This window comes from Myxocyprinus asiaticus, chromosome 19 (assembly GCF_019703515.2).
Source record: "Myxocyprinus asiaticus isolate MX2 ecotype Aquarium Trade chromosome 19, UBuf_Myxa_2, whole genome shotgun sequence".
Lineage (NCBI taxonomy): Eukaryota > Metazoa > Chordata > Actinopteri > Cypriniformes > Catostomidae > Myxocyprinus > Myxocyprinus asiaticus.
The window spans coordinates 31,750,281-31,772,629 of NC_059362.1; the positions used below are offsets into that span (position 1 = coordinate 31,750,281).

The 22,349-nt window shown below is 38.7% G+C and overlaps 1 protein-coding gene across 1 annotated transcript in view; it reads right to left on the reverse strand.

The window, feature by feature from the left end:
- adgb (androglobin) overlaps positions 1-20,397 on the reverse strand; it is a 52,332-nt gene extending 31,935 nt beyond the window's left edge. Inside the window, exons 1-9 of the mRNA XM_051725212.1 lie at positions 20,321-20,397; positions 19,797-19,935; positions 19,429-19,518; positions 17,201-17,272; positions 16,897-17,094; positions 15,359-15,498; positions 14,382-14,471; positions 6,106-6,275; positions 209-303 (exon numbers count right to left, since the gene is read on the reverse strand). Of these exons, the coding sequence (XP_051581172.1) occupies positions 209-303; positions 6,106-6,275; positions 14,382-14,471; positions 15,359-15,498; positions 16,897-17,094; positions 17,201-17,272; positions 19,429-19,518; positions 19,797-19,935; positions 20,321-20,397 (1,071 nt within the window). The remainder of the gene's footprint in view (positions 1-208; positions 304-6,105; positions 6,276-14,381; positions 14,472-15,358; positions 15,499-16,896; positions 17,095-17,200; positions 17,273-19,428; positions 19,519-19,796; positions 19,936-20,320) is intronic.
- Positions 20,398-22,349: the final 1,952 nt, after the last annotated feature.

A 22,349-nucleotide genomic window follows, 5' to 3' on the forward strand; every position in this document is an offset into this window, starting at 1 on the left:
TAATGATTTAATTCTACTTTTCACTCAAATCATTATGATCACAATATCATTTGTAAAAATTTTTATTAAACAGTTTCACAAGTTGAATGGCACTGTATCTGCTTATGAAATGTAGTGTTGTATACTGTGTGTTCTAACATACTTTAATGCATCTAATATGATATGGTAAACAGTACAGAGAGCTGAAACAGAAAAATATGAGGAGTACCATCTTAGTAAGCACAGAGGTCCTTTTCTCCAGCAGGTGCAAGGGCTGGTAACTGGCACAAACTACCATCTGAGGAGTAGGAGTAAGACCAGTGGCTAAATCAGAAAGAAGAAAGAGAAAGTGAGAGTGTGCACATATGTGAAAAAGGCTAAAAGAAGTATAGATGAAAGATTTGTCATTACTAATTTATATGTATAAAGATTTTTGCAGACCCTCAAAATCAAACTTTTTTCCATTGTCAGGCTTCCATCTCTTTAATACTTAAAGCCCAACGAAATGAATGGAGCTCAGCTTCTTTAGAATAAGAGGAGAAGAGAGCGAGTAGATAGATCAAGGCCTGAGTTTCAAAGACAAAGGCAATTACAGCGGAGAAGGCACTGTAATCTGTCAAGCCCTATTTTCCTAATTCAAATACTGTAGCGCTTCCAGTGTAGAGGAAGTGTGTTATCAGTGTTTGATCCATCTCCCAAGGCCATCTCTGATCTCTTATCAGGCCATCAGTGCCCTGCCCATTACACAATCAAGCGCTGGGCCAAAATAAAAAGAGAGAGGGAGAGAGGGGCCACACTCAGCTGGTGTGGGAAATTATAAAGTTAACCCTCATGTTCTGTGGAGATCAACAATTTTATGTTCGGGGTCCCAGAGGCCCAAATGAAGTATGTGTAAATAAAATAACCTTTTAAAACCCAGTTTAATCCAGTAGGCAGATAATATTGAACCTTCATACCTCTCTTTTATCACTAAGTAGGCATGCATTTTTGGATGGATGGATGTATGGATGTATGGATGGATGACCAGATGGATGAAAGGATGGATGAATGGATGGATGGATGGATGAATGGATGAATAAATTAATGGACTGATGGTTGGATAAGTGGATGAATGGTTGGATAAATGGATGGATGGACGAACGGATGGATGGATGAATGATGGATGGATAAATGGATGAATGGATGAATGGATGAATGAAGCAATCCAGATGGAGAACAGCAACCCTTTTAATTGTTAGTTGGAGTACAATGAGTTCAGGCTCAACTTGTGCAGTTGCTGGCTGTCACAATAACTTGAAGTAGTTAATGAATGTAACTAAATTCGGGCCTTCGCCTCATGTCATTTAAAAGACAATGTAGAACAATCCAATAAAAAAATATAATTCACAGGGTTCTCACCTTTTTGACCAATAAATTTCCATGACTTTCCATTACTCAGTTGTTTGTGATTTCTGGAATTTGTAAAAGTAATTTTGATTCAGGCTGATTCGCTAATCATTCATTTAGATCGATTTGTTAACTTTTTCGACCAATTAACTGAAATATACCAACTCAAAGGGATTCATTCAAAACTCAAACATCAATATGGCTGGCAAGCAAGCTCTAATCAACACAAGCTCAAACAGAGAGCAATATTTAGCTGATGAAGCTGTGGAGGCAGGGGTGTGATCATGCGCCGGTCTGTGGAGAGTGAAGTCCGGAAAGCTGAGAGGTTAAGGTTTTACACCTGTGCTAACACCTGTTTGTATTCCCATTGAGCTGTGACACGGAGATAAAAGGGGTGGAGACAGCAGCAGATGAGAGAGAGAGCCAAGCTTTAAGCTGTGTGTGTGATTTGGGAAGGGTTCCGCTGAAAAGCTAGGTTTTTTTGTTAAATAAAGACTGTCTTATTGGAATGAAGTACGCTGTCTCCAGCTTCCTCACTCCCTGGAATTAAAGGATTTGCTACAGAAATATTTTAGAGCAGAGCAGAACTAGAAAAATATATTTTCACTCTGGAAATGTCCATGACTTTTAAGATTTTGTTTATTTCCATAACCTTTCCAGACTTGAAAAACAGAATTTTGCAGGTTTTCCATGACAGTGGGAACCCTGAATACAATAAAAGAAATCAAAATAAACAATTGTCAGGAGTGTATCTCTACAGAGTGTACATCAGTCAGAGAATCTTAGCCTGTATTGCATTTATTCATGCTTTTTATCTTGGCTCTCTGAGACCCTAAAGATGTAACATTTCTAATGTTTCATTTTTATGGAGGTCGGTTGAAGTCTGATATCAAGTTGAAATTTTATTTATAATCAGTTCTCATAAGATTACCAAAGTCATGAATTTTATTTTTCAAGCTGTTTAAATTTCCTTGAGACCCCAAACAGAACATCGCCATTTGCTCCTCTACTTCAGAAACACAATACATTATAAATGCCTGAATACTATAAATAGAATGAACAGTGATCATGTGTGTGTGTTTCAATAAGAGAGAAACCGCTTTAGGCAATGAAGATCTAGGCCGTGGCGCCAAAGTGATATATGTCAAAGCATGTTATAATTTTCAACCCATTAATTAGTATCAAGCACCCAGAGGAACCGAGAGGAAGAAAGAGCGGATGGTTTCATTATATGGATTATAGGACCCTATAGATAAGAGCATAGAGCAAATTAAGTAGATAGAGAATGTTTGTGAAGGAGAAAAAAGAGAGTATACAGTAATCTGATCCATTTGCTTTCAGAATCAATTACCCAAAATAGTCTAACTGAACAGCAAACAATTACCCTCAATAGACTCATCAAATTATTAGTGTCCATAGACCTGTCAGAAATAGTGTTTATATGTATACTGAAAATTACACCTCCTTATCCTTGCATATTTCAGGCATAATATGCACAGTGACAGAACTGACAGTGGTTGCCAGAGGCTAAGCCAGATAATTCAATTCAGATCACTACCTGAGTGAAAAACAGTGGCACTCTGTTTACAGTCTAACACACACCTACACACACAAATGCTGCACACTCCTTTCAGTGCAAACACAAATATGGTTATGCACACACAATCACATTCATACATTCACTCACTCACACTTACTATCAGAAGAGAGAAAGGGGGCTAGTTGTTTTATTTATTCATGCTGATGATACACATCTGGCACTGAATGCTGTGGCACTGACTCCATAATACATGAACCGGCAGAAGAAGCGATGCATGAAGATCGGAGAGGGTGCTAGCTGAAGACAAGCGGCCAGCAAGTCATGTCAAGACTGATTCATCTGTGTCATTTTACCCATAATGCTCAGCTAAAGAGAGCACCATCTCAACATTACAGAGGCACTGAGAGCGCAATGCCAGGTAAGCTAGGAATTATGTGTTTTCAGAGAGAATATAGAGTGTTTCCGTATGAGGATGAAATATTCATATCTCAACTGCATTTTTTAGAGTGAATAATGTATGGTGAGAAAAGAACTACACTGTATATAAAAATATATGCACACGCAAAACACGCAGAGATTGCTAACACACTTTCAGTTGGATGAATAGCTGTACTGGGCTGAAAGGACTTTTTATCTTTGTCACCATCTTTACTTTTCCTCTTAGCAGACTCTGATAAAGAAAAACAGAGCATTTTACAGTGCAGTTTGCCGATCGGCTTCAACAGAAGAAAATACACCTTCTGGAGCTACTCAGTCAGAGACCTGGCCTCAAGCCGATTGAGATGCTTTGGTGTGACCTCAAGAGAGTGATTTATACCAGACATCCCAAAATTATTCCTAAACTGAAAAAGATTTTTTTTTTTTAAATGGAATGGTGCTAAATGTATCCTGACCATTGTGCAGGACTGACTATAACAGGACATGTTTAGTGGAGGTTATTGCAGCTAATGGACATCCAACCAGTTATTAATGTAAATGAAAGGGTTCACAAACCCCCCCCCGCACTGTGAATGTTTACACGGTATGTTCAATAAAGCCATGAAAACATATCATTGTTTGTATGTTACCTGCTTAAGCAGACTGTGCTAAACTATAGGCTTGTCTAAGATCTAAGTTAAAGATCAGATCCAATTTTATGACCAATTTATGCAAAAAATCCAGGTCAGTCCAAGAGTTCACGTAATTTTTCCCTCTGCAACTGTCACAATCTTAGGCACTTTCTTTAACCTCCTGAGCCTAAGTGTGACTGCTGTCTGCAATTTCCATTTCCTTTTTTGATTTGTAACTAGTAGTACCTAATAAACATGCAAAAAAAAAAAAAAAGAAAAGAAAGAAAGAAAGAAAAAATCTAGAGCAAACAGTTTTCCTAAAAAAGCAGGACTAAGTTGTGCAATTTTAAATAACACCAGGCTATAGAAAGTCAGATTTTTTTTTAACAAATTGTTTATTATGTTTCCAGGAGTGTTGGCTATTCATGTTTTTGAGACTTTACTGTGGAGATGGGAACGTGGTCCTGTGTCTGCTCCCGCTTCCTTCTTGCCTCCCACTCTTAGAACCTCTACACTGGTGCCGAAACCCGGGAATTGGGAAGAAGACTGGCTGCCATGTACACCTCACCGCTGGGCGAAGTCATCCGTGCCTTGGCTAGCATCCAGGAGACTCACCACCAAGCTCTCCTCACGGCGCTTCTAGGAACACCTTCAAGCACAGGCTGAGGATCAGCAGGCCTTGCAGAGCTGGTTAGCTCCAGGCGGATCCTCCTCCACGGCCCCGGAAGCAGCGATGAAGCCGCACCTTGTGCTCAAGAAGATGGGGCGTTTGTGAGCCTGTTCGAACAGTCGGCCACCGCCTCCGACTGACCACGAACACAATGGGCCCTCCACCTACTGCCGTTGCTTACCGGGGAGGTCCAGCTCACGGCACAACAACTATCCGCTGAGGACTACCTGGACTACTCAAAGCTGAAGTCGGCTGTCCTGCTGGAGTTGCGGGGAACCTGGACACACCCAAGACCGGTGTCTGGTGATGGAGGTGGGGACATGGGTCCAGGTCTCCGACTCGTCACAGACCACCCCCGATCGAGCAGGGATGTACCATGTACCGGTAAGAATTAAGCGGTTCACATACCAAGCTCTGGTGGATTCTGGCTGTAATCAAACCTCGATTCACCACGGCTTGGTTCATGATGGGGCTTTTGGTGCGAAACACAAGGTGATGGTGAGGTGTTTGCATGGTGATGTTCACGAGTATCCAGTAGTGACCGCCATTATTCAATTCCAGGGGAAAAAGCATAGAGTCGAGGCAGCGGTTAATTCCCGCCTCATCCATCCACTGATTTTGGGAACAATTGGCCGAGGTTTAAAAGTGTATTTAAAAGCATTATGTGTGGATGGGTCCTGTAAACCGAAATCTCAGTGTGTGTTGTGTGACGCGATGGCTGGAGAGGCGGTCCTGAGGTCGCTGAAGCAGGCGGGGCTCACGGCGAACCCGAAAAAGTGCTCAATTGGACAGGTGGAAGTACGGTATCTGGGCTTCCACTTGGGTCATGGGCAGGTATGGCCCCAAGTTGATAAGACTGCAGTGACAGCGGTCTGACCACGGCCCAAGACCAAAAAGGAGGTGAGACAGTTTTTGGGGCTGGCTGGCTACTACCCAAGGTTTGTGCCTAGTTTCTCTGATGTCACCAGCCCCATGACTAATCTCACTAATAAAGGGGCACCAGATCCGGTCCAGTGGACAGAGGCTTGCCAACAGGCTTTCAAGAGAGTGAAATCTAGGAATGCTGGCTCAAATATAATGCTTTAAGGAGCAGATAACCTCTACACTACTGGCTTGTTTCTTTGAAAGGCACCAATTACAATGCAAATCTTGTAAGTTGAAAATAAAAATAAAAACACCTACACTATAATTATCTTTTTCATTAGCCTCTATATCAAGTGATATAGAGTTTTAAGGTAATGTAACAGGCTCAAATAGAAGCCTCAAAACTTGACACCACCAAATTTAAGTTACTTTGAATTCTAAAACACTCAGACCACTTAAAGTTCCATTAGAGGACTCAAGAAAAAAGATATGTGCACAGCAGGCATCTATTCATAAGGATACTCTCATTTACTCTCTCAGTCTTCAAACCAGACATATCGCATACTGCTAATGCATAAATGACTGCAATCTGTTTCTATGCGTGGGTGTGCCAGTACCTTTACTCTTTGGAGCTGTGGGGGATTCGCACTTGATCTCATCCACATTAGAATCCGTGACAGTCGTGAGGTCAGCAGTCGTGGTCTTCTCCTCTGAGCTCTCTTCCTCCAATTGGAATTGAGCAATGTTGCCCCTTAGAAATTCCCAAATTTTCCCAGTATACCAGGATCTAGGAATGGCATAATACATTGCAGATTAGAGGCATCTCCTAATGTTGTGATCTCCATTAATTAATTAGGGTTTTGCTGTGAACTTATCTGATAATCTCATTTGATTAAAGCCTATTTAAGCATGAAATAACAAAAAACCTGTATCAATTTAATGGCAAGTTGCAGGATCAATGGATGAAACTAATAAGGCTGAACAAACAAATTCTCTGCACTTTGCATCAATCGATGAACAGCAATTAGAGAAAAGCTGTGGAATGCTCAATTAACCAGTACATGTGATCTCTAAAGTTTGAAAACAAATGAAAAAAAATTAAAAAAAATAAAAAGAGATACAAACAGCCGAAACACACTAACTCCCTTATTTTCAAAGTGAGTTTTTAACTTTCAAAATATATCCCTGATAATCTTGTAAAGGTGTGCCAATTTTTGTTTATGTTGCCCTGGCCAATTTGTCAGTCCTTTTGGACACCTAGCATGGATGCAGTATCACGTAAAAGCTTTAAATTACTGATGATTTTAAGAAATGTGCTATTCACAACGAGCCTCGATTCATCTGTTATGTGAGTGAAATGTGTAAAACATTTTTAAGGAAGAAAAATTATTCAGCACTCCTTTAAATTACTTTTCAGTCATCTGCTTGTCCATATTTTGCAATTTCTTGCTAAAGAGTTGTTGATAAACAGTTTTGCCACTTGGTGCTGCATGGAGTTCTTGGACTGCTCTCTGATGTTCTGGCAAGCATGTAAGCTGTTGAAGTGAGATACAACTCTCAGATCCTGCAGGGCTGCAACATTGAGTAATTGACCTCAGGAGATCCTACAGTCCCACTTTGTTACACACACACACACACACACACACAGGCCCAATCTGGGGGGGGAAAAATTACACAATCTTTCCCAGTTAGCACTCAAGTCTACTGTACAGTAGAATATGTGACCGAACAATGTGTGTGCTTATCTCACATCAATTTATTCTCAAAAATACAAGCGGACACTCTCTGAATGTGTACACTGTTGAGGTCTCAGAGGAGCCTCTGAAACACAGAAACCCATCAAAGCGTAAATTACAAGACACCGCAGCGTGTTTCCCAAAACAGAGCAGATATGAGAGTTATGCTGAGGAAGTGATAACAAACTACAGCTGCTGGCGCCTAGCTCGAGTCTGTGTTTGTAGCTTGCTAGCTTTTTTAATCTATCTGTTTTCAGTTTTTAATCTTTAATATCTGCCATTTTTCAGCACGCATCAGGTTTTCCCCCACATTATTCTCTTATCATGATTAAACTGCGTGCATTTTACAGCGCGCACCCGTTTTCTCCTCTGTGTTACAAGGATTATTGCATCGATCTCAAAGCACAACTTATCAAGAACAACTATAACAACAAACAATTGCGTGAGGGATTAACATCGATCTCAAAACCTCGCCGCTCAGGACCAACCAACAACTACAAAAAATTGCGGTAAGTCATGGCATCCACTCATATTATTGCTTCCTGCATTACATGCCACATGATTACTATAGCTTCTTCCTTCAGCAGCAAGGGATTCACATGTGACAAATGTAAGAAATTAGTCAGGCTGACGAAGAAGTTTAATGAGTTAGAGACCCGCATCCGAACGCTAGTGGAGGTCAGTGAGAAAGAGAAGCCTATAGATACATTTTCAGATGCTGGTAGTACAGCAAGCAACACACACATTTTGGTTCCGGCTGAAGAGCCCCCACAGCAGGGCGTTTGGGGGATGTCTCAGCGGCATTCTCGCTCAGCAAAGCGACTCTTCCGTTCCTGTTAGGGATTCCAATCGATTCTGTCCACTCAGTGATGCACCCACTGAGAATCATGTTGAAAGAGCCTTAATAATTGGTGATTCTATTGTAAGGAATGTAGAAATAGAGACTCCAGCCACCATCATTAAATGGATTTCGGGTGCCAGAGCATCTGACATCAGATCAAAAGTGCCGTACGATGTCCGGCTTCACCAGTTGGAGATTACTAGAGATAATGTTAAAGAGGTGTGTGAACTTGCAAAAATGATGTCAGACACTGTAACATGCTCTGGCCCCCTCCCTGCTCGTCGTGGTGATAAGGTTTATAGTAGATTAGTGTCACTGAACAGCTGGATGTCTGAGTGGTGTCCGGAGAATAGTTTAGGATTTATAGAAAATTGGAAGAGTTTTTGGGGTAGACCTGACCTGCTAAAGAGAGATGGACTCCATCCCTCCAGGGAAGGTGCCGCTCTCCTCTCTAGTAATTTGGCTCATAGTCTTAATAGTGATAAGATTTGACTAACTGGGGCCCAGGTCAGGAAGCAGACAAACTGGCTAATCCGAACATCTGCTAGCTGCCTTGAGACATCACAAAGGTCACATAAACTACAACACAAAGAGACTGTATCAATTAGATATAATATAAAGGCTGTGTCTGTTCCCCGAACTACCTAACACAAACCCCTCACTAAATCATTTAGAAAAAAATGTATTAAGGTCAAACTTGAAAAAAAATAAAAAATAAATTTAAGATAAACATCATATAAAGATAGGACTACTAAACATTAGATCTCTTTATACCAAATCACTAATTGTAAATGAAATTATTACAGATCTTAGTTTGGATGTGCTCTGTTTGACTGAAACCTGGCTTAAGCCGGATGAATATATTGGTTTAAATAAATCAACTCCCCCAGGTTATTGTTATAAAAATGAGCCTCGTCTGAAGGGTCGAGGAGGAGGTGTTGCTACAATTTACCGTGATGTTTTTGGTGTTACTCAAGAGGACAGGATATAAGTTTAAGTACTTATAATGCTTAATGTAACACCATCAGATATAAATAAAAAAATCTCTGCCATCTTTTGCCCTTGCTACAGTATATAGATCACCCGGGCCTTATTCTGATTTCCTTGGTGAATTAGCAAATTGTATCTAGTAGTTACTGTAGATAGAGCTTTAATTGTTGGTGACTTCAACATTCACATAGATAATGAAAATGACACATTGGGATTAGCATTTGTTGATATTCTCAACTCGCTTGCCATAATCATATGCTAGATTTAATTCTGTCATATGGAGTTGATGTTGATACTACAGAAATTCTACCACAGAGCAATGACATCTCAGATCATTACCTCATCTCCTGTATGCTGCGATCAGCTAATGTTACACAATCTACACCACGCTATCGTTCAGGTAGAACAATTCTTTTGACCACAAAAGACAGCTTCACTAATAATCTTCCAGATCTATCTCACACACTCAGTAAGCCCCGAAATCTATAAGAACTTGATGAAATAACAGAAAATATAAATACAGTCTTCTCTAGCACTCTTGATAGTGTCACCCAACTTTGATTAAATGTTTTTTTTTTTTTAAGTCCCACACCATGGTACAATGATCACACTCATGCGCTCAAGAGAGCAGCTCAGAAAATGGAGCACAAGTGGAAGAATACAAAATTAGAGGTATTTCGTGGTGCCTGGAAGGATAATGTCTGTAGCTACGGACAGGGACAAAAAGCTGCTAGGTCAGCATATTTTAGCAAACTCATAGAAAACAACCACAACAATTCTAGGTGTTTATTCAGTACTGTGTCTAAACTGGTTAGGAATAAAGCCTCAACTGAACCAGATATTCTGCCGCAGCACAATAGTAATGACTACATGACTTTCTTTACTGATAAAATTGAAATAATCAGAAATAAAATTGGAATTATGCAATCATCTGCCACAGTACCTCAGAAAACAGTGTCTCATAATTTTCCTCATGTGCAACTTCAATCCTTCGCTGTCATAGGTCAAGAAGAGCTAACAAAACTTAGCAAAACATCAAAAGCCACAACATGTATGTTAGATCCAAAACCAACTAACTCTTAAAAGAGGTATTCCCTGTAATCTCAGAACCTCTTCTTAATATTACTAACTCCTCGCTATCCTTAGAACCTGTCCCAAGAAACTTTAAAATGGCAGTTATCAAATTAAGAAGCCACAACTTGATCCTGGAGAATTGGCTAATTATAGACGGTTTCAAATCTCCCGTTTATGTCAAAAATACTAAAAAATGTAGTGTCCTCCCAATTATGTTCATTTCTACAGAGAAATAGTATATATGAACAATTTCAGTCAGGATTTAGGCCACACCACAGTACAGAGACCTCACTTATCAGAGTTACTAATGACTTTCTCTTATCATCTGATCGCGGCTACATTTCTCTTCTAGTGCTTTTAGATCTTAGTGCTGCCTACGACATGATAGATCACGATATTCTCTTGAATAGGCAAGAGAATTATGTTGGCATGAGTGGACTTGCATTAGCATGGTTTAGGTCCTATTTAGCAGACCGCTACCACTTTGTCTGTGTAAACAAGGAATTGTCAAATCAAACAAAAGTATGGCGTGCCACAGGGATCAGTTTTAGGGCCTCTGCTTTTCTCCTTATATATGCTTCCCCTGGGAGATATTATCAGGAATCATGGAATAAGTTTCCACTGTTATGCCGACGATACCCAACTTTTATTTCTTCGAAACACAATGAAATTTCACAATTCTCCAAATTAGCAGAGTGTATCAATGAAATCAAAGATTGGATGGCCAGAAATTTCCTTCAACTCAATTCCGACAATACAGAAGTACTAGTTATTGGACCAAAAACCTCTAAAAATAAGCCGCTTAAATATAATTTGTCTCTCGATGGATGTACTGTTACATCCTCTTCAACAGCGAAGAACTGTTATTTTTTACATATTGGGTTTTATATTCAATACCAATATGTCATTTAAAAATCTAATTTCCAATGTTTGTAGAACAGCATTCTTCTACCTAAGAAATATTGCTAAGTTACGACACATGCTCTCTGTTGCTGATGCTGAAAAACGAATTCATGCGTTCATGACTGCCTTGGCTACCTGTTAAATTTCGTATTAATTTTAAAATTCTGTTAACTACATACAAAGCTTTGAATGGTCTCTACAGTAGAGGCCTGCACACCGCGGGACCTGACGCAACAGTGTGCGGCGTGGGACAAGTTTTGCCTGGTGAATGCGGGCAGAAAGACATTCATGTGTGCAGGTTGCGGGAGAATAAAATTATTCGTGGGACTCACGCAAAATAGAAATATCTAAAAATAAAATATCTAAAAATAAATTAATTGTTATTCATCTATTACACAAGAGCACCAACAACAACTAAAAAAAAAAAAAAAAAAAATTTAACAGGTGCAAGGACGGTCACTCATTCGTAACTCTTTCTGGCGCGCTCCATATTTAAGACATTGGAGACAGAAATTTTAATGTAAGTACATAGTATTTAATGTGTGACCTCACTTAATACAAACCTTATTTTGATCTTCAAAATACAACGTTTAATATAAATACATACATTTATGTAATCTTAATGTACTACAAATAAGCTCACAAACACATTCCAATTCTCTTTCAATTATTATTTCAGTTTAAAAGAAATATCCAAAACAGCACCTGGAGCTTGACTTATAAACTTGACTTAACTAAGTTGCTTTTGTCAATGTTAGCACATTGCAGATGAGCAGACCTATAGTTATATTTAACTGAGAACATTATTGATAATATCAGCTATCATCCTATGTTAAAAGAGCTACTTTAACAGAAGACATTAAAAAATACAATACATATAACTTAATTCATTCACGAAGTTAGCTGTAGTTTTAAATCTTTGCAGTTGGTACTGTCTTCAGCCTAAATAACTGCTATGGACTAAACCTGAGTAGTCTACCTGGGTCAGATGAACATTCAGGTGCAGACTGCAGTTGCCTCAAGCCTGAGGAAATTTTTACTGATGCTTCATCCTCTTTTTCAGCTGATGAAGTCTTTGGTGTTTGTGTTTGCTTTTTAAAAAAATGTCTGATATCAGAGGAGCAGGCAGAAGCAAATCCACGCATACCTTTACCTGTGGGCTTTTGCGGGCGGAAGCGGGACAAAATGTGAAAGTTGCGGGCAGGAGCGGCAGAAGATAAGATATATTTTTTGCGGGAGCGGGACAAAATCTCACGGGAGCGGGACTGAAATGTCCATCCCGTGCAGGCCTCTACTCCACAGTACTTAAGTGACCTTCTGCCACGCTATATTCCATCATGTTCATTACGATCGCAAAACTCTGGCCTGTTAATAGTTCCTAGAATATCAAAATACACAAAAGGAGGTAGATCCTTTTCCTATTTGGCTCCTAAACTATGGAATAGTCTACCTAACACTGTTTGGGATGCAGACACACTCACTGAGTTTAAGTCTAGACTAAAGACACCTAATTTATTCTTCGCCACACAATTAGGCTGCTTTAGTTAGGTCTGCCGGAACCTGAAACATTGATCATGATCTATAACTCTGCAAAAAATGTAATGGCATCTATGCTAATATTATTCTATTTGTTTCCATGTCTCAACCTCGGGACTCCTATCCTGAGGTCACCAGAACCGGATGGATCCAGCTCCATTCCTGCTTGGTATCGGACTCCACTGCTACGTGTTTCTGAGTGATGATGACAAAATGCAGCTGGTGCCAGCCAGACATCACTTCAGTCTATTACGATGGACCTTAGAGGATGAACTGATGCTAACTCCATATGCCAAATACTTCATATGCCATTGCCTGAACCTTGGACTTATGACAGACCTCACCGAAATTACCGGTCGGTTGAACTGTGAAGCACCTCACTGATCTCGGCCTGCATCACCATGGTCTAATGATGGAGCAACTCTTAAAATGGAATACATAGACTATCAATAAATTGCCAACAAAAGCCTTCATCAGCCAACTAACAAAGGACAATGCATCTATATGAACTTCTGCAAACATCTGCACTTCTGTCATCAAAGACATTAGTCATTAATCTTACAGTTCTTACAAAATCTTTGTTTAAACACTGGCCCTTAACACTTACTTAGTTTAATAATTTTAAACTATGACTTGCACTGCACATAAATAAGTAATATTGGCATTATATTCATGCTGTTAGCCAGAGGGAAACTGGCCCCTACAGTGAGCCTGGTTTCTCCCAAGGTTATTTTTCTCTATTAACCAACATCTTATGGAGTTTTGTGTTCCTTGCCACAGTCGCCTTCGGCTTGCTCAGTGGTTGCTAAATACAATTATTATTTAATTACTTATTTTTATACACACTTCATAATCATATTTAATCAAACTACACAATGATGACTCTAAGACTTTATAGATATTACGGTTTCATTTTCTGTTAATGCATGATTTTCTGTAAAGCTGCTTTGAAATGATGTGTGTTGTGAAAGGCACTATACAAATAAAAATGACTTGACTACAGAGAGAGAGATTCAAAATTACATGCTTTCTTCAAAACAACATTCCTGCAGTAACTCAATAAAGGCAGAATAACAGAAAAAGACACACCATTTGTTCATAGAACAACAGCATAGTGTCAATGCTTAATTTCTGCTAATAAGGGTGGCATCTGTGCACAGAGTCAGGAAAAGAAGGACATTCTGTGGACCGGAGAGTACAGCTGAGTAAAGCATGTTAGCACAGATATACCACAGAAATAAAGACAGAGCAATAGGCGGACAGAACGGACCTGCAACTGAGAGATTTCTAATAAGAATAGAGCAGAAACTAAATACTAAACATAATAACTTTAAAAGTTAAGGGTGATGTGTGTGTGATTTTCAATGTTAAATAAGTGCAGTGCACTATGAGTAAGCCATAATTAGGTTGGTTTTCCCAAAAAAGAAAACACTGTGACTGTGGCGATATTGAAGCATCGTGTATGTTTGAGCATCCCAAACCAGCCTGACATACCAACATTGGCAAAACCAATGGCATGCGGTTGGGACTGGACTATCTGTATGTTCGACCAATGGCAAGTGAGGGAAGTGTTTTAGCAAAATGGTGATTGTTATTTTTTGTTTGGTGTTATTAGTGGTGCAGATATAACACTTCAGCTTTGACTACAAGCTCTCATAAAAGAACAAGTCTTGTAAGACACCACTTAATTACATACATTTCATAAATATGAAAAATGTGCTGCTATTGTAATGGCGAAATTGTAAAGGAACAGAAATGCACATTGCCTTTCAGGATATACCATTTACAGACAGGTAAAAGAGACGATGCTCACTTTAAAGGAATGATCTCTGCTATCCAGCCAGTGAGACAGTGAATGACTGTAAACTCTCCCAACTCTCTCCCAGAGCCTGAGACTGAAATACTGAAGAGAGAACACAAAAACATCCCAGTTACATCTCTTTACTTGATTGGTTGACAGCCATATAAGATAAGTAGATGGGGGTTAATCCTACAAATCAGCAATACTTGCAATTATTTTTATTTTTTTTATGGGCCTCCTCTCAACAAGGACAGCATCAATATGCATACTCAGTTCCACTATGTGTCTGTTTCAGATGTTGATCTGTATGTGTATGTGTTTGTGTGACCTCTTGCTCTCTTTCTCTAAAGAAACCAGATGGTTGATGCTCTAATTGTGCCTTATGGGATGCTGTATTCAACCAGTCTGGCAGCTATTAATTAACAGCACAATTTCACTGTTTATCTTCACACAAAGAGCGATTCGATCATTATTACCTCCACTTTAAAGTACCACACACAAGCACAAGCACACTTCAAACTGGCTTCAGGTAAAAGACTGCTGTGATCACTTCAACGCCAACGCTTGGCAGTAATAAATATATCCATTAAATGTGTACAGCATGTGTGTTTATTGGGAAAAAGCCCCTCCTCCCAGGGCTCTTTACTATTCTTTACTACTTACTTTTTGTTTCCTGTAATGTTTTTTTTTTTTTTAACCATAATTGTTTAAAAGACTTCTCATTTCCTATGCTAAATTATACATTTACACTGTGACCTTTGACAACTTAAACACATCCAGTTCATTTAGCATGCACTTACTGTAGATAACTATACTATACTATAACTATACTCCCTTTAATAAACACATTTTTGTTGTAAATTACAGTAGATAGGTATTAGAGACTGAGGACAATGAGGAGGAGTCTTCCACCCCTAAAACTGAATTGCTGAGTGATGAGATCACTTAGATGTCTAGATAAGGTCAAAATGTTGTCAGAAAATACTCACTCAGTACTGGCCACCTTTAGTATGCCTTTAGCCAACAACATGGGCCAAAGCTCTGATTGGTTTGTAGTAGCAGGAAGTAGCAGGTTATTATCCTTGTCAAATGGTAACATGTCATCAACAGTAATCTTCCTCCAACTTCCCTGAAAAAGAGAAAAGGAGATGGCACTTCAGTAAATGTAAACTGTAAGTACATAAAAAGTGTAGTTACATTACTGACACAGTGCTCTAAAATAGATTACATTTAAGGTTAGGTGGGTAGAGTGATGCTTGCTGATGAAACACTCGAGTTATGTATACTGCCACAAGTCATAGAGTCTATCCTAATGTCTCTGTGATATTCTGTTGCCGAGATATAGCTGGGGCCCCCAAGTGCCTCTATACAGTCAATTACTGTGTATTTTGTACACAGTAAAATAAGTAGAGTAAATACTGCAGTGCTTAACATTATTAACTCTAATAGTAGAGTTTTATTAAAGAATGAGTTACAAACAGTGGGCAACAAAGTAACTTAAACATTATGGCTCAGCAAAATAGTTGGGCTATTGAGACAAATTCTTTGCCAGAACTACTGACCAGCACAAAGGCCTTATCTTAAATGCTCTTGTGCTTTAGATAGTGTGTTTCTTTACTATTCTTTGATATCACCTGTCAAACAAATCACTATTACCACTGTGCAGGTCAACGTGTTCATTTAGCAGCTAAGGTAAATTATTGTTTATCACGTCCAGAGGATAGAGTTGTAAGACAGTCATGGTTCCACTGACTCCCTCAGATCCCTGATAAGCATTGTGTTTTCACTTAATCACTGTTTAAAGGACACAGTGTCCCTCTAGCAGGAGAATGTGGGCATTTAACAGGTGTTGAATGGCTCCTAATCACTCCTTTCTGCCCGACATGCTGTTTACACATGCTATTTGTGGCATATTTGAAAAGAACTTGTGTAAAAAACTGCCAGAATTTCATACATTTTAACAGTAATTTCAAAATCTAAATTTTAGATAACATTACAAAACAGGTAACTGAAAGTGTTAACAAAAACAGCAGCCACAACAGCAAAATAAACCAGCAAATAGTAAAAATGCAACCACATAATTTATTCATGGCAGAGTGCATGCTGGAAACCTAAGCGGCAGCATATTACTGTGGACAGCACACTTCTACAACTGTAAATATTCAAGAGATTACTGTTATGCAGACAAAGATAATCACTGTGATTCTTCAACACATAATTTAATGGCCCTGGTGTTCACTGTGAAGTCACAGTGAAAGTTACTGTGAAAATACAGTAACTAGTTGCCATTGATACAATATACTGTAAATTTATACTATTTGATTAGTGAAAGCAATTTGTGTATTTGTGAATCAACATTATCAACACTTTTTAGACACTGACATAAGCATTTCTTTGTAAATGCACTGTACACTGCCCCTTGCAAATAAAAAAATCAACTTTAAAAAAGTTTATAACATCACCCCAATGGTATACAATTCAAGAACTCAATACAGCATAATGGTGCCCATACTAAACCTGAACTTACCATCCAGTAGAGTTTAATGACATACTTTCCATAGGCATTATAGAGGGACATGTGACCCTTCACTGCTTTACACAGGGAAAAGATATGTTCCCAGGGTTTCCAATGGTTGGAAACTGCTTCCGTGGAGACAGGCATGTCCTTTTCTGTGTTGCAAACTTTCCACAGAATGTAGATCTCACTAATGACCCATCGCATGAGCTGTAAAAGAGGCATGCAGGGTAAAGGAGCGACCAATGCCAACAAAGCTAATCACTCTTTGATTCAATCAATAATGCAGACCATCTGAAATGATTTATGGACTCACCTCACTTGAGAGTAAATGCTCATTTGCTGAGGTGAGGTCAAAGGCGGCTTCATTTTCCACCACAACAGGAGTCTGTTTTAAAGGACATGATATATTACATTCATATACTGTATATATATATTTATGTGTGTGTGTGTGTGTGTGTGTGTGTGTATGTGTGTGTGTGTGTGTGTGTGTGTGTGTGTGTGTACTGTACTGTAGGAGCACCAATTCCTGTTCCTAAAGATCTGCTTTCCATAGTTCAGTTCCAATTTATAGCAAACACAATTTAAACAATAAATAAATGTATGAGAGTTCTAGGCTGGGCTAAAACTAACCTTCACTCAAAGGCAGATCTATAGAAGCAACCCTTTATTATGTACTTGAAACAATCTTTGGCAAAAAAGTCTTTCAATATACAGAGCAATATTTAAGTCCTTTTTTAATATAAATTCTCCTCCCTGCCCAGTAGGTGGCAATATGCACACAAAAAAAGACAAAAACAAAAGAAGAAGAATGTGGAAGTGAAAGTGGAGATTTATAGTAAAAAAATGACTTAAATATTGATCTGCTTCTCACCCAAAGTGATTGCATTGCTTCAGAAGGCATATATTAAACCACTGGAGTCATATGGATTACTTTTGATTAACCTTCAAAGTTCTGGTCACCATTCACTTGCATTGTATGGGCCTACAGAGCTGAAATATTCTTCTAAAAATCTTTGTTTGTGTTAAGCAGAAGAAAAAAGTCATTCACATCAGGGGTGGCATTAGGGTGACAAAGTAATGAGAGAATTTAAAATTTTGGGCGAACTATTTCTTTAAGGAAATGTGCTTTTTTTCTGGTTTGAAAGTGTTTCAAGATTTAAAAAATAACAAATAAATAATTTTATTGAATAATGATGGAGCAACATAATTTGTGTGAAAAGTAATAACACAATTGTTGTTTTGTTAAAATAGGTGGTGATGGAGCCTTTTACCCCACACTCATTTTGTTTAAAGTTGTTCAGAGACTTCCCACAATGCAATGCAAATTAGACCGTTCTTCCGTAAAGAGCCATGAGCTTGTTTTGTGCAACAGGCTTTCTCTAGCATCTTTAGTTAGTCTGACTAATTGTTAGACGCAGTCAAGTCAATGGCTATGTTTATGCAACCGGCCCTTAGACATATAAAAATTGCAACTATTGTCTTTTTTTGTTCTACATTGTTGCCATAAAAGTGACAACAGAGCTGACCTTGATTTATTCTGTCAATTAGACATCTTAAATACAGCTGGTCAAATGGCAAATATAATTGCCGTCCGTGCAGTAGTGCCTAGTCTTGATTGCCTTGTGATTTTGCTGCGTGTTGTGAGCTTTTTTATCATCCCATGACTTGTGCTGAATGCCCAACATTATCAAAATAGAGGAATGATTGTGAAATTCTGTGCACAAGGTAATTTAATTACAACCCTAACTCATATAAGAGCAACATAAACAGATTTCACCAATAAGGCTCAGCATGGCTAGGATTTAATTTTCTCTTAAAGCATGCAGTAAAACAGAGGAGTCAACACAAAACAGACAAGGATGCTTTGACCATGTGTGTTGGTTGGTCAATTCATGACAGATTCATTTTAGAAGTTATGTTGTTAGATTATACTGCATAGTACTGCAAATTAAACCCAATCAAAATCACACTCAAACATACATCTTTAGGATGGATAAAGGAATCTGTATACTTATTAAATGGGTGACAAAATTAGTTATGCCATGAACAAAACATTTGGCAATTTTTTTTTTCTCCCCAATTTGTAATGCCCATTCCCAATGCGCTCTAAGTCCTCATGGTGGCGTAGTGACTCGCCTCAATCCGGGTAGTGGAGGACGAATCTCAGTTGCCTCCGCGTCTTAGACCGTCAATCCGCGCATCTTATCACGTGGCTTGTTGAGAGCGTTATTGTGCATGTGGAGGTTTCACGCTAATCTCCATGTCATCCACGCACAACTCACCACGCACCCCACCGAGAGTGAGAACAACATTATAGTGACCACGAGGGGGTTACCCCATGTGACTCTACCCTCCCTAGCAACCGGGCCAATTTGGTTGCTTAGGAGACCTGGCTGGAGTCACTCAGCACGCCCTGGATTCGAACTCACGACTCCAGGGGTGGTAGTCAGCGTCAATACTCGCTGAGCTACCGAGGCCCACCCCCCCAGTATCTCGGAAACATTGAGATGGTAACAACTTCTAAGGCTGATAAATTCTTACCTTAATAACTATGTACTCTGAAGGACGCTTCCAAGTGTGTACCCTCAAAGAGGCAGGAAGTTCAACCTTCCCTTCTGGATCATCAAATAACTGTTGACAATGTTGAGCATTTAGACAGTAAATGGCTCAGTATTGTTTTGGATTACCATTGACAGAAAAAATAAATGCTATTTAAAAATACAGATGACATTATAATGCATGTATCAATCACAATACTTCATCTCACAGCCAAGCTGTTAGCTGAAATAGATTTCTCATTGTTGGACCAACACTGACATTATTCTGAAAAATTATTCAGAAAGCAAAAAGACCTTGTGCATTCGATACTGTTCTATTCATTAATACTCATGCTATTCACTAATACTCACCTTGCTGTCCTTAGAGGCTTTAGCTGCATCCCATTTCTCTGCATTAACCTCAGCATCAGTCCACTCTGGCCAGAAAGAGGAGAGACTCTTCTTTGCCTCCCCAGGGATTTCTGATGCACTGGCCAGTGGCGAGGATGCTCTGAAGACAGTGCATGACTTTAAAGTATGTGTTTGCCATTTAATGTAAACACTGCATTATTACAGTGCTTATAAGGCGAACATTTGCATTTGCATAGTGAATTGTCTTTTGTTTCTTACATTTATTTTTCCATCCATGTTACTCTCTGCTTTAACTCAAATTAAATTGTGATAACTAAAATAAAATGTTAAATTTAAAACGAATTTCCCAAATCAGCATTTCAAACCCAAAACTCTCCAAATAATCAACCTTTTCTAGGACAAACATATATACACTTAAGATATCAGTAATTATTTATAATACTTGTAACTATTCATATTATTGAAATATTTCGAGGCCATCAATACAGCAAGATTATATAATCGAATCTTCAGTCAAACCTTACTCTTTTTTGGGAGATTGTCCTTGCGAAGAAGAGACGAGGCTGGATGAGGACGCTTTTTTCTTAGGTGATTTCGACATTGCAGTTGTATGCACTTCTAATCTAAATGTTCAAACTTTGAAGGACCACTTGGCTGATTAAAGTAGGCAAGATAATAATGAATAGGAAACGCTGCCCAGAGACGGAGGCAATGGGGAATGTTTGCCATGTTGCTAGGCGACAGGCTCGTTTGGGATTACCTACAGCTCGAGCGCAGAGCTTCTTATAAACCTTGGGCGTTTACCAAACGGCATTTTTGCGCACTTGAAGGGCACTTCGAGAAGGACACACCACTCAAAGTGTCATTCCATTCAAACAAAATTAAGAAAGTTAATTTTTTCACAAAAGGCCCTGTAACAAGACTTTTAGTGACGGCTAAATTCAAACTGTAATGTCAAGTCAAGTCATTTTTATTTGTATAGCGCCTTTCATATCACACATCGGTTGTGTCTCGTTTGGAAGGCTGCATGCTAGGCAGGACGCGTCCTTTGAAGGCTGCAGTATACCGAGTGTCCTCCATTAAACAAACCTCGTTTAAACGAGACGGCCTTCGTAGGACAAACGGAAACGGAACGTAACATGGTTGCTATGACATCACGCCACTCTTTAACAAGCAGGAGCGCTTTGAGTGAGAAGGGAACAAAGTCCCTTTAGAAGGGAAAGTATGAGGTAAATTTTAGGAGAGTTATAAAGATGTAAAGAGAAACAAAATATATATTTTACAGGTGTACTTTTAGTCTAATACTTTATTTTAATTATATATTAATAAAATAATACATATTATATACTCTGCACCCATCTACTGAGGTAATTCAACTTGGGAATTAACATTACTTGCGTTTGAACATAATATTTATGAGCAAATTGGCGTTATGTTTATTTTTATTTTTATTTTTTTTAGACATTTCCGTTGAAGCAAAGAATTGTGGGTTGTGAGTGCCCAGGAAGGATACACCTCTTGCATCCCCTGAATTCCCGTGAAAGAAGGTCGCATTCGAAGTGTCCTACTCGCTTTTATGAAACGAGACAGTCTCGAAACGAGACACAGCCCTCCTTTCAAAGCAGCTTTACAGAAGATCAGGCACTGGCAGAAGATAAACTGTAATATCTATAATGTCTTAGAGTCATCATTGTGTAGTTTGATAAAATACGATTGTGAATCGTGTTTAAAAATAAGTAATTAAATAATAATTGTATTTATAACCCCAGTGAGCAAGCCGAAGGCGACTGTGGCAAGGAGCACAAAACTCCATAAGATGTTTGTTAATGGAGAAAAATAACCTTGGGAGAAACCAGGCTCACTGTGGGGGCCAGTTTCCCTCTGGCTAACAGCATGAATATAATGCCAATATTACTTATGTATAGGGCAAGTCATGGTTTAAAATTATTAAACTAAGTAAGTGTTAAAACAAAGATTTTGTAAGAACTAAAATTGATTTTTCCATCAGCACGAGACTTGAATTTTTGCTAGAGCAAACAGCCCCAGAGCAGGGGCATAGCAGTCACACAGCTGTCAGTAGGTGGCTCGCACATACCCAACACTTACAATGCAGTATTAATATATTACAGTATATATAAGTATGATATAAGTAATATATTAATATTTACATATTATTTACTTTTAATATTTGTAGTATTTTAAAGATTCAAGTATTGCAAAATAATTGCAAAATTAGCTGCAAAAAAAAAAAAGAAAAAAAAAGGGCATCTTGAGGAGCACTTGCTTCTGTTTCATACATGACAATAAAAGACTGAGCACAAACTGGTCCTGAATAAATTATTTAATCAGTTACAATAATGACAATTGTGCATGTGCACAATTTTATTTTTTACTCTGTGCTTGTGCATTGTGGGATTTAAATGTATCCAAATGTCTCAAGTGTTTTGACTATGTTCACCAAACTTTGTTCAGATCCATTTAAAGATTCATTCAGTGACCATTTCTGGTGATGCCAGAAGGTGGTGACAAATGAGTGTCTTGTGTGAAATGAGT